This window comes from Balaenoptera borealis (assembly GCF_965194805.1).
Source record: "Balaenoptera borealis genome assembly, chromosome: 10".
Taxonomy (NCBI): Eukaryota; Metazoa; Chordata; class Mammalia; order Artiodactyla; family Balaenopteridae; genus Balaenoptera; species Balaenoptera borealis.
Genome location: NC_138874.1, coordinates 9,421,606 through 9,434,100, shown reverse-complemented (window position 1 = coordinate 9,434,100; position 12,495 = coordinate 9,421,606). Strand labels below are relative to the sequence as shown.

General features: G+C 44.0%; 1 protein-coding gene across 5 annotated transcripts in view; it reads left to right on the top strand.

Moving 5' to 3' along the window:
- The window catches only part of EDARADD (EDAR associated via death domain), a 59,665-nt gene that overhangs the window by 30,909 nt on the left and 16,261 nt on the right, over positions 1–12,495 (top strand). For all 5 annotated transcript variants that reach the window (XM_082407732.1, XM_082407733.1, XM_082407731.1 and 2 more), the window contains exon 5: positions 9,457–9,502. In XM_082407732.1, coding sequence (XP_082263858.1) covers positions 9,457–9,502 — 46 coding nt within the window. The remainder of the gene's footprint in view (positions 1–9,456; positions 9,503–12,495) is intronic.

Here is a 12,495-nt window from a genome sequence, read left to right as displayed (position 1 = left end):
GCCTTACATTTAGGTCTTTAATCCATTTTGAGTTTATTTTTGTGTATGGTGTTAGGGATTGTTCTAATTTCATTCTTTTACATGTAGCTGTCCAGTTTTCCCAGCACCACTTATTGAAGAGGCTGTCTTTTCTCCATTGTATATTCTTGCCTCCTTTATCAAAGATAAGGTGACCATGTGTGTGTGGGTTTATCTCTGGGCTTTCTATCCTGTTCCATTGATCTATATTTCTGTTTTTGTGGCAGTACCATACTGTCTTGATTACTGTAGCTTTGTAGTATAGTCTGAAGTCAGGGAGCCTGATCCTCCAGCTCCGTTTTTCTTTCTAAAGATTGCTTTGGCAATTTGGGGTCTTTTGTGTTTCCATACAAATTGTGAAATTTTTTGTTCTAGTTCTGTGAAAAATGCCATTGGTAGTTTGATAGGGATTGTGTTGAATCTGTAGATTGCTTTCCAGAAATGAAATTTTAAAAGAAAAATCATAGTACTCTAATTTGATAGAGTCTATTCATGCCTGTGTCTTTGACTTATTTCTACTTTGGGACCAAGTCAAAAGAAAATGTGGTAAGACAGGTACAAGCTAAAGGGCAAAAATGCCTGCTTCCTAGCACTTGGTAGTTATTTCCCTGAGAGCAGCATAAAGAGAAGTTTGTTTATTAATCATTAAATTGCACGGGGGGTCCTTTACTTTATCTGCTCTAATTGACCTAACAGCTTCTATTCTCATTATTGTTCAGTGCCCTGTGGACTGTAATGCCTTTGAATTTCACAAGTGGGCTAGAATTTCACTTAAAGTTCCGGTTGGTGTGGGTTTCAGGGTGCAGCTGCCCTTATACACGGTTGAGAGTGTAAATTGATACAACTTTCAGGAAATTATTTGGCAGCCATCTATTACCCATTGATCCAGTGGTCCCACTTTAAGGACTTGATCTCACAGACATCATAGCAGAGTGTGTTTGAAACAGAGGAGAGTTGTGGGTATCTTACATGCACATAGGTAGGAAGTGGTTGAATGAATTTTGGTACTTTGACATGTGTAATACTATTAAGCCATTGAAAAGAGGAGAGACCACTGACCTTAAAAGATACTCAGAATATATTGTTAAACAAATAAACCAAGTTGTAGACTAGTATGGTTTGGGGCTAAACAACATCTCTATATAGGTTGCGAGTGTGGCTGTCAGTAAGGACTGAGGAAGCATGTGCCCCAGGTTGTAACCTCTGGGGAGGGAGCTGGGATGAGAGATTAGGAGAAAAAGATTTTTGTATCTCTTGCTGCTTTTTTGAAAAACAGTATGATTTTGAATACTTGTTATTTTGTGTGTGTGTTTGGTATTTTCTTCAAAGAAAAGTGATGGACTAAACCATCCAGACATTTAGGTGGTATTTCGGCTCAGTAAACTTTTCATATATTGGCCCTTGAAGCCAGGTGGTCTTTCTTCAACTAGCACACAATTATGCAGCACAGGAAAATCAGAGACTGAAATAAAGAGTTCACGAATGCACTTCCTCATCTCGAACCTTCGATTGGTCTGTGCTCCAGCGTCGCTTGTATCCTCCGGCCCAGGATTTGTGAATGACAGAAACATAGGCAGAAACATAGGCCATAATCTCCTGTAAAATACTTTGTGATATTTCTGAACAATAACCAACTATACTTCACCCCCATAGGGAAAACCCCTCCCTCTTTCATCTTTGAAACCATAGCCAAGGTATGAAATTACACCTGAGCGTCCCTGCCTTGAAGTCACAGGAACAGCCACTGTAGTCTTTGACCTTCACTTCAACTCCAAAAGTAGCAGGTCTTCCTTGTAATTGGATAGAAAACTCGTTGAAGAGAAGAAAGAACTAAATGTACACAAACCCACAGGTTTGCTCTCATCCTAGCAAAGCACCATAACATTCATTTCAAATTCCCATTCTTCCAGATTTAATTCTTTCATCCTCAGTGAAAGTTGCCCTGTTTCTGAGGTCTCACTCGAGTTCTTGCCCACCTTTGTGCTCCCTTGGCACTCGGTCTGTGCCTTTTTCACACGTTATTCCTTGTGGTATCGATGTTTATGTGCGTGTCTTTGTCCCATTACTGGATCGTAACCTTGCAGTATCAGGGGTCTGCATTGTTGCCAACACTGAATAGGTGCTTCATGAATGTATCCTGACTGAAACACATTTCTAAAAGCCAGTTGCTGGAATACAGGCAGACCTTGTTTTATTGCTCTTGGCTTTATTGCGCTTTGCAGATATTGTGTTTTTTACAAATTGGGGCAACCCTGCATCCAGTAAGTCTGTTAGCGCCATTTTTCCAACCACATTTGCTCACTTCGTGTCTCTCAGTCACATTTTGTAATTCTTGCAATATTTCAGACTTTTCCATTATTATCATATGTGTGACAGTGATCTGGGAGCAGTGACCTTTGACGTTACTACTGCAAAAAGATTATGACTCGCTGACGTCTCAGATGATGGTTAACATTTTTTAGCACTAAAGTATTTTTAAATTAAGGTATGTAGATTGTTTTCTAGACAGAGTGCAATTGTACACTTAATACTACAGGATGGTGTAAGCATAACTTTTATATGCACTGGGAAACCAAAAAATTCGTGTGACTTGCCTGATTGAGATACTCGCTTTATTGTGGTGGTCTGGAAATAAACCTGCAATATCTCCAGGCTATGCCTGTATACTTTCAAATAAATAGATATGTCCAGTTTTCTATATGTATATTATACTTCAGTAAAAAATAAAAATGAAAGTAAACAGTTACTACAATAGTAATTAATTTGCAGGAAAAGAATTGAGTATAGGGCTTCCCTGGTGGTGCGGTGGTTAAGAATCCACCTGCCAGTGCAGGGGACACGGGTTTGAGCCCTCGTCCGGGAAGATCCCACATGCCGCGGAGCAGCTGAGCCCGTGCACCACAACTACTGAGCCTGCGCTCTAGAGCCCGCGAGCCGCAACTACTGAAGCCCATGCGCCTAGAGCCCGTGCTCTGCAACAAGAGCGGCCACCGCAATGAGAAGCCTGCGCACTGCAACGAAGAGTAGACCATGCTCGCCGCAACTAAAAGAAAGCCCACGCGCAACAATGAAGCAGCCAAAAAACAAACAAACAAAAAAATATCGAGTATAAATTGCTTAGAAAAACCCTACACTAGACATAGTCTAGTCCTAACATTTAGAAGTGGATAATCAGTAAACACATTCAGAAGAGTTACACAGATGTTGGGTCTGTCTTGGGAATTCATAGCGTTGAAAGGTGCTTGAGTTGCACTGGCTGAGTGATGGGAGAAGATTTAGAACGGTCTAAATCCATGCTATATAAGCCCTGTTACTCTGGCACACTCAGGCATTTAAAATCTTATTTTGAAAGCCATTTACTAAAATATTTTCATAAAGCAGAGACATTAAGCTTTAGCATTGGTTGTTCTCCCAAAGCAGCTAGTTAAGTAATTCGGTGTTAAGTCATTTGCAAGGGAGGCATTTCTTCTCAGGCTCTTTGTCTGTCGTGTAGGTTGCTGCCACCCGGTGGGCAGTGATAACTTTGGTCTTCATGGTGGTTTCCAACCAGATTTAGGCTACAGTCAGATTAACCAACCTGTTGAGTGCTTTCCCACTGTAATCCTCCCCTTAGTTTGCAAAATTATAAAGATGGGGCTCTTTATTAGTTAGCTAAGCATAGACATTTTTAAAATAAATTTATTTATTTTATTTTTGGCTGCGTTGGGTCTTCGTTGCTGTGCGCGGGCTTTCTCTAGTATGCGGTGAGCGGGGCTACTGTTCGTTGCGGTGCGCGGGCTTCTCATTGCAGTGGCTTCTCTTGTTGCGGAGCACGGGCTCTAGGCATGCGGACTGCAATAGCTGTGGCACACTGGCTCAGCAGTTGTGGCTCGCGGGCTCTAGAGCGCAGGCTCAGTAGTTGTGGCGCACGGGCTTAGTTGCTCCGTGGCATGTGGGATCTTTCCGGACCAGGGATCAAACCTGTGTCCCCTGCATCAGCAGGTGGATTCTTAACTGCTGCACCACCAGGGAAGTCCCTAAGCATAGACATTTAAAGATGAACCGAACAGTCCAGAAGAGCACATTTCCCAGAAACCTGGTACCTGGCCCCATCAATCTGGTGCTGGTTAGTACCCTCCCCATCAGTCTGTCAGCATGTTCGGCCCATCAGTCCATCCCCCCGTGTGGACGGCACACGGAGTACATGTTCATCTCTGAGTTGAGAGCTTTCCCCCGAGTGTCTTCTTGGCCCTGGGGTTGCTGCTGCTCGGAGCCTGGTGTGAAATCACCACGTGTAAGTCTCCACAGGGGACTCTTGCTCAGCACCTGGTTCCTGCAGCCCCCTAAGCAGAAATGGGACCCGACGGCCAGGTTATTAACTCACCAAAGTGCAAAATTAGTGTCACCTAGCCAACTTTCTACTCAAAGAATTCTCAGCAGTGGTTAACAAATTTGCCCAAATACAAGGCAATTCCCCTGTATTCACAATGGAAAGGTTTTACAAAATGGGGATTTTCTTTAGCCTACTTGGATATATAAACCATTGGTGTTCAACTTTGTGATTACCTTCAGATTTCCTAAGGCGATTTTTTAAAATTTTTATGTGGTAAAACGGTGGTCCCCAACCTTTTTGGGACCAGGGGCCAGTTTCGTGGCAGACAATTTTTCTACTGATTGGGCGGGGGGGGGGGATGGTTCAGGCCGTAATGCGAGCGATGGGGAGCGGCAGATGAAGCTTTGCTCACTCGCCCACTGCCCACCTCCTGCCACGTGGACCGGTTCCTAACAGTCTGCAGACCAGTACCGTTCCGCGGCCCGGGGGTTGGGGACCCCTGTGGTAAGATACACATGCAGTATTTACCATCTTGACCGTTTTTAGGTATACAGTTCAGAGGCATTAGGTACCTTCACATTGTTGTGCATCCATCTCCAGAACTTCTTCATCTTCCCAAACTGAAATTCTATCCCCATTAAACACTAACTCCCCATTCTCCCTTGTCCCACTCCCTGGTAATCATTATTTTACTTTCTGTCTCTTTGAATTTGACTCCTCTAGGTAACTCATATAAATGGAATCATATAGTATTTGTATGTCTGTGACTGGTTTATTTCACTTAACATAATGTCCTAAAGGTTCATCCTTATTGTAGCATGTGTCAGAATTTCCTTCCTTTTTAAGGGTGACTAGTATTCCACGTTTTGTTAATCCATTCATCTGTTGATGGACATTTAGGTTGTTTCCAAAAAAACCAACAGATTGCACTTGAACTTCACTCAGAATTAAAACGAGTCCTCTGAACAGAAATCTCTGAACAGAAGAGCTTTGGAACAGGACCTAACAGGGCCTTGATGAGGACAATTTGAAAGGAAACCAAGAATGACCAAAAAGCAGCTGGGACCCAGCTGAGATCAGATTTGTGAGCTCATGAATGTGTGAGGCTTGTCATTTCTTTTTCCCCGGCAATACTGAGCATTTAGAGCAAGTCTGGTGGAGTAGAATCATGCAGAGCTAAGGACTGGCAAGGCCCACAGCTGACGGACACATCTAGGGTGTTTTTAAACATATCACAAAGATGGTTGACAGTGACTAAGTGACAGGAGCCAGGTGAGAAGGATGGATTGGGGGTGGAGGCACACACTGGTGACCAAGGAGATGAGGCCAGAGAGCAGGGTGGGAGGGAATGGGGGAGGGGTAAGGACCGCAGCGTGAAGAGCAACATCCTCGGGTCTGGAGAACTCAGAGCCTGGGCTGGATTTAAGTCTTCTTTCCTCCCTCTCTCCCACATTTTCCTCCCTTCCTCCCTCACTTCCCCTCCCGCACATCTTCTGTGTTATCTGTCTCAGACGTGTGTTAATCATTACGGGACAGCATGGAGGAGACCCTTTGCCTCGTAATCTAGAGTCTAGTGCAGAAGAGATACTGCAAACCTCCCCACCCAGTGTAACGAGCGCCCTGGGGGGTGGCAGGTCCAGGATGCTGTGGGAGCACCCAGGGCCCGTCACCCAGACTGAGAGTTTGGAGAAGCTTCCTAGAGCTGGTGATGTCTAAGCTGAGACTTCAAAGATAGGAGAAAATGAAGCAGCTAGAAGCGGTGCATTGGCTCCCACCGCTCTGCTAGAGCTGCTTTCAGAAACCACTCTTCTCCTCACCAAACCGTATCTTCACGTGGCCCTTGGAGCCCTGACCTTTTCTCTCCTCCTCTCCGACCTGCCTCCTCTGCTTTCCTTTCTCATTCCCTCCCTCGCCCCCGAAATGTAGGCCGTTGGGTGCTCCTCGAGGTTGTGACCTCACTGCATGCCCTCCGCGGCCTGTCTCTTCTCCCGTGACCATGTCAGCATCCATGTCTCTGTCTCCTGCCCCGGCCTCTCCCAAGGACCAGAGACATCCTCAGCTCCTGCCGAGATCTTGTCTCATCCATCTCATCTTCCAGACTCGCTCTTCGTCTCACCTCCGCTCACTTGCCCACATCCTGGCTGTATCCCTGCCGTGGCTCTAGCTTTATCCCTTCCTCTCGCAAAGGAGTGGTTTGGGGGCCTCATAATCCTTGCCTTTGAGTCAGTCGTGCTTCCCCCGCCTCCATCAAATCGCCTGGCCGCCCCACTGTCCCTGGCCACCCGTGTATCCCTCCACCCTGCAGCTGGGCATGTGTTCCCGCTCTGATCCTCTACAGCTGCGAGGATGCCCTGCTTCTGGTGAGAGCCCCTTAGTGACTCCCATCGCCTGAGACTGGCGTTCAGGCCTCAGCCCATTTTTCCACCTCATCCCCCTCCATCACCCCCTCACTGCCTTTGCTTCAGACAAAACACCCTACAGGGGCCCCATCTGTTTCCATTCTTTTTGGGCTCACATGAACCTCCGGCTAAATGCCCTTTCCTCCCCGTCCCCACTCTCCAGACCCTCATCAAGGCTCATCTTAGATGCCTCTGATTTGAAGAAAGCTCCTCTGGGTGGTTTTGTTGGAAGAAACCTCTGCCCTCTGACTTGATCTATTCCTTCCTATTGAAATGCACCGTCTTCTGCCTTGTATTTTAGTTACTCGTGTGCGACTCTGTTCCCCCAGCATATCTGAGGGCAGACCTTGAGGTCAAGGGTTCAGGTCCTTTTATCTTTGTAGGTGGATTCCCCTGAAGGAGCTTGTACCTATTAGCTACTCAGAAAAGAGTTGATGAATGAGGTTTCAGTAAGACCCTAAAAACCACAAAAATCAGTCTTTTCTGATTTCGCTCTTACAAAACTAACCTAAAAAGTAGCATAACATAATAATCAGAGCAAGAATAGAGATTGCAGATCTAAATTCTGTCCCCATCAACCTTCACAAGTAATTCTGAGTCATGTCCCTCGTCTGCATCAGGGGGATGAGTCTGGCCAGACACTGATTTTGGTAACATTTTCTCCAGATGATGAGAAATCAAGTCAGATATGCCATGTAACATGGTCTTTACTTAAAGGATAGTTCATGTTTTAGCAGGACCTCGTTAGTACCACAAAAATCCGTCAAGTGCTCACATTTGTGTGTCTCGACACTGAAGGTCCTGTTTTTGCTTCTTCCACGCAAGTTTCCAACTCAGTGAGCAGAACCGTGACTGTGTTGATGGGAAGGCAAGCCTGCCTGGTCCTGCTGGAGCCGCGCAGATGCGAAAAGGCAGGTCTCCACACGACCGGGTGAATAATGAATAGTAGCCTTAACATCTCGGAGCTTCTGGGTTTCGCCTTGCAGAAGTAAAAAGTTGCAGAGAGGAATTTTTGTTCTTTTAGAAACTGCCCAAACTCTTACAAACTGTATATACCTATGGTGAGCAGTTTGCTTTTTGTACTAGTGAGGACAGTGGGAAGGAACAGGACTCAAACAAAAACAGTATTGAGATGAGTTAGGGGACAAAATCTAGCTGGTAAGACATAGGAATACTTCTTGTGTGAAAAAAAATAGGATTGTAATTAGACCAGTGTCTGTGCACTGCCGAGACGTGGGAATTTATGAGCTCGGAGCGAGGAGAAAGGCTTCTTAGGGGATTAAGAGGAAGAGACTGTCTAAAATGTTTGATACACCAGGGAGTTAACACATCATTAAGGGTGAAACTTTCAGAGACCTGAGAATGTGGAGCATCTTAGCGATAAGCGAATCTATCAGCCACCTCAATATACAAATAGGGAATCAGAAGCCGGTGCTGGTGAGTGATGTGCCTGAGGTTATGAGTGCAGCTGGACTTACACCCAGGGCTTTGACCCAACTCTTAGTGCTTCTTCTGCAATACTAGGGATGGAGGGGGTACTGTTAGCTGCTGAGAGATTTTAGTTTTATAAAGGTGGAGTTAACATAGACATATACTAGGGTCGGTCTCCTCTGCTGACTTCATTGAAAACCCTTACACACACACACACACACACACACACACACACACACACACACACACACACACACACACACACACACACACACACACACACACCCTACAAGAAGATCAGGTAAATCCCTCCAGGTAGTGTATCCTGTAACATGGCCTTGGTTGTAAAAATGGAACCTCAGGCAGGCAGAAACACAATTACCTCTGAAGGGAATTGGTCGCTGCTTTTTAACGGTTTCTCTTTGCTGCTTTGTAATATGTACTTAAAAAGTATAATAGATACAGGAAAGAATTATAACCTGGACTGAACAAACAACAAGCCCAACAAAAAGTAAATAGGAAATAAAATAAGGGAAATAGTCCATAATGTGAAATTAAAAAAACCCAAAACAGTAGCATGTTGTTAGGTGCACTTATACTTTTTTTAAAAAATAAGGACCGTAATTCGTTTAACAAACATGTGTTGAGTGTCTCCTGTGTGCTGGGCATTGTTCTGGCCACTGAGGATCCAGCATGGAGAGCAAATAGGCAAGGGCCCCTGCCCTCCAGGGGCTTATATTCTAGGGAGAGACACATCATTCACTACCCATTTTAAAAATGTTTTTATTGGAGTATGGTTGATTTACAATGTTGTATTAGTTTCAAGTGTACAGCAAAGTGAATCTGTTATACATATATCCACTCTTCTTAAGATTCTTTTCCCATATAGGTAAGTACAGAGTATTGAGTAGACTTCCCTGTGCTATACAGTAGGTCCTTATTAGTTATCTATTTTATATATAGTAGTGTGTATATGTCAATCGTAATCTCCTAATTTATCCCTCCCACTGCTTTCCCCCCGGTAAACATAAGTTTGTTTTCTACATCTGTGACTCTGTTTCTCTTTTGTAAATAACTTCATTTGTACCATTTTTTTAGATTCCACATATAAGTGATACCATATGATATTTGTCTTTCTCTGTCTGCCTTACTACCCATTAAAATACCATTCTTAAGATCCATCCTCCTTCCCCCACCGACAGTTTTTGGTGGAAATTTAGCTAACTTGAAAAATTGATAACATCTCCAATCATGTATGGGTATGGTTTTAACGAAGATTGCTTTTTGTTTTTTAAGGGAGAAGAAAATGGCTTTCCAGACAGTACTGGAGATCCCCTTTCAGGTAAATGATTGACTCTAAAGGTATCTGGGCTTCAGTGATAGCTAGTGTGGCTAAATTCGAGATCATTTGAGATGTTTATCATTAACTTTCAAAATCTGTATTACACACTAGAGAAGCTTTCCAACCGCACACCACAGTGAAGTGCAAAGAAATCTTACAGGATTTCACAAAAGCCTTCAGAGAGTATTTTCTGTGTGTTAATAACCCTCCTTTGCTTGGGCGGGGTACAGCAGGCTGCTCAAGTGGACGGGTTTAGGATCAGGTGAGGGTCGAACTGACCCTCCCTCCCTCTGAGTTCTGGGAGCCACAGTGTTGGTGGAGAGCTTTGCCAGGTGGAAACGAACAATGGGATGTAGGCAAACTGAGTCGGCGTGGGAAGGGCTGCTCAGCCACCTGCTGCCCGCTTCCCTCCTCCGGCACTTAGGGAGCCAAAGGGGCCCCTCCTGACGTTAGACCATGTGCTGGTGCCCACCGTTTTCTGCTTCTAGTGTGTTTAACCAAGAAACATTTAAAGTTTGTCTCCCCTGCCTCATCCCCTCCTGCCTTTTTTATTCTTTATTGTAAGATAGAAACTCTGGCAATGTTTAGATTCCTCATTAATTAATCATGGGGAAAATATGGAGTGAGCATTAAAATAAGCTACCAAAATAATAATCAGGAAAAAAAAAAACTCACCAACATTTTAAAATGTCTTTCAAAAATCGGGCCATTCAATAGGTGTTTTACCTATTGAATGGCCCGATTCATCAGGGGTTTGTTTGTTTCTTTTTTAAGGAAGGGTTGGTGACTCATAAAAGCCTTAGGATAATCTGTCATCAATCCCAGGCTGTGCCCAGGTAACAATGCTGAAAATCAGAACTTGTGGTGCATAATCAACTTTTTCCCCTTAGAAACATGATGTTAGCAGCAGTTTTATCTCTGGGTGGTGAGATTCCAGGTGGTTTTTTGTCATGCGACAGATTTTTATTTCTTGAAGACCCACTGTGTGCCAGGCTCTCTAAGGAGGCCAAATGGCAAAGGTATAGTTCTGGAAGACAGAATTTGGGATTCTGGTTCCAGTTCAGCTCCTGTCCTTCTGTGATTAGAGAAATCCAGGAGAAATTGGGCCAGGAGAACTTCCGGTGGCGCTTACCTACCAGGTTTCATGGGACAGGCCCAATGTCTGGGGTCCCATCCAGGCACCCAATGGAACTCACCTTCTCTGGACCAGAATCTACCCCTACTAGAGGTTAAGGCCACGGGCTAATAATTTTCCCTCTTCCACAAATACTGCAGCAGACACAGGCTCAAATTAGAAGCACCTAGCTGAGTGAGGTGGAGGAGGGGAAAGCATCTTTGCATACAGGCAGAGGCAATTTTATTAATCTTTTCACTATCCTATATTTTAAAAATTTCTAACATGAGTGGGTATCAGAAAAATCTACCCCCAGAACTTTAATCTGTATATACAACTGTATATATAACAAATGATCCAGTGTAGGCAAATACATACAATACGTGGTAAAATAACCAAGGAAATCCCTAAAAGGCTAACTGTGATGGGCCTGGGTGATGAGAACATGAAATTTTTTTTCCACATGCTCATCTGAGTTTTTAGATTTTCTGTGACAAGTGCATATTTCTTTTCTAAATGAAAAAAATCTACATTTAAACTTTTTAAAGACTAACACCCTGCACTCTAATGTGAAACGTCAGCTAAAATGAGAATGAATCAAGTAAGTTGTTCAGGAATATCTATAAACCGTTCAAAGACTCTTATGAGTTAAGGTCATTAATAGAGTAATCAAATTTCGGGTTGTCTCTAAAAATTTTTACCTGTGTCAAAATGAAATGGAAGATTTTCAAAGAGAATAAACTTTTCACAGTGATAGCAGGTAATATTACTGAGAGCAGAAATTGTACTGCTGAAGTCAACAGCTGTACCACCCAGCACGATGCTTTGCCCAGAGGAGTGTACAGGTGTTTGGTTGGGTTTGGGGTTTTTTTTCCCATAAACAAGCAAATGAGAGACATTGACTTATTGGCTTTGCTCTTGGAAGAAAGGGCAAAATCAGATCCCTATATTTCCTCTTTGAATGAGAGTAGCCACCTAAGTAATAGTTATCTTATTGTTTTACTTACACTAATTTAGCATTTGCCATGTACCAGGCCCCCTTCAAGCACTTTTAGAGATATACTCAGAAAAAAAAGCGTTCATGACAACTCTGTGGGTCCAGTTATTTTCTTCACCAGGTGGATGCAACACAAGTAGCCCTGGGTCCCGTGGCTGGTGCCCCATCACATAGGTCCTAAGTGGGAGTCAAGCCCCAGGCCAGACCCAACACTCCTGTCCCCACCAGCTACCAGACCAGGCTGCCTCTCTATTGGTCAGACGCATCGCCTGAGTAGCACACGCGTTGAATATCTGAGTGTCACACATGGGGGTGAAGGTCAGGCTTCCAGCTCAGAGTTTCCATCTGGAACAAAGCCAAGGTCCACCCCGACTCCCACAGAGTCAGCCTCCGAGCCGCTGAAACACCTTTCCCAGAAGCTTGCTGCTTTCCCCGCATCAGGCCCTTGGTCAAGCCTTAACTCAGAGCCTGGCTTTTATTTAATTCTTGCAATTTGAAAACCTTAGTTACCTGCAATCCAGTTTATATCTGGTTAAAATAAGGAATATGGGGAGAACGGAGGGCTCTAGGATAGAAGGAGGGAATTGACCAGAGTGAGAAATGACAGTTTGTAATCAAGGAGAGAATAAGAGTACAATTCAGAATCAGCTACTACTAGAAAAGCAAAGCCCCCTGGGTGGAACCATTGAATACAGAAGCAAGCCCCCAGGAGACATTAAAGTTTTACAATGTTTTCAGGCAATTTTTCAAAGTGAAAACATTTGGGCATTAAAGGAATAAGCCTCAGTTATAAAAACAAACAAAAAATGCAAAACTCCCAAATAGTAAAGTTAAAAACCTCTTCTTGCTCTCCCTTCTGGTGGCGGTATTTATCACCTGGAC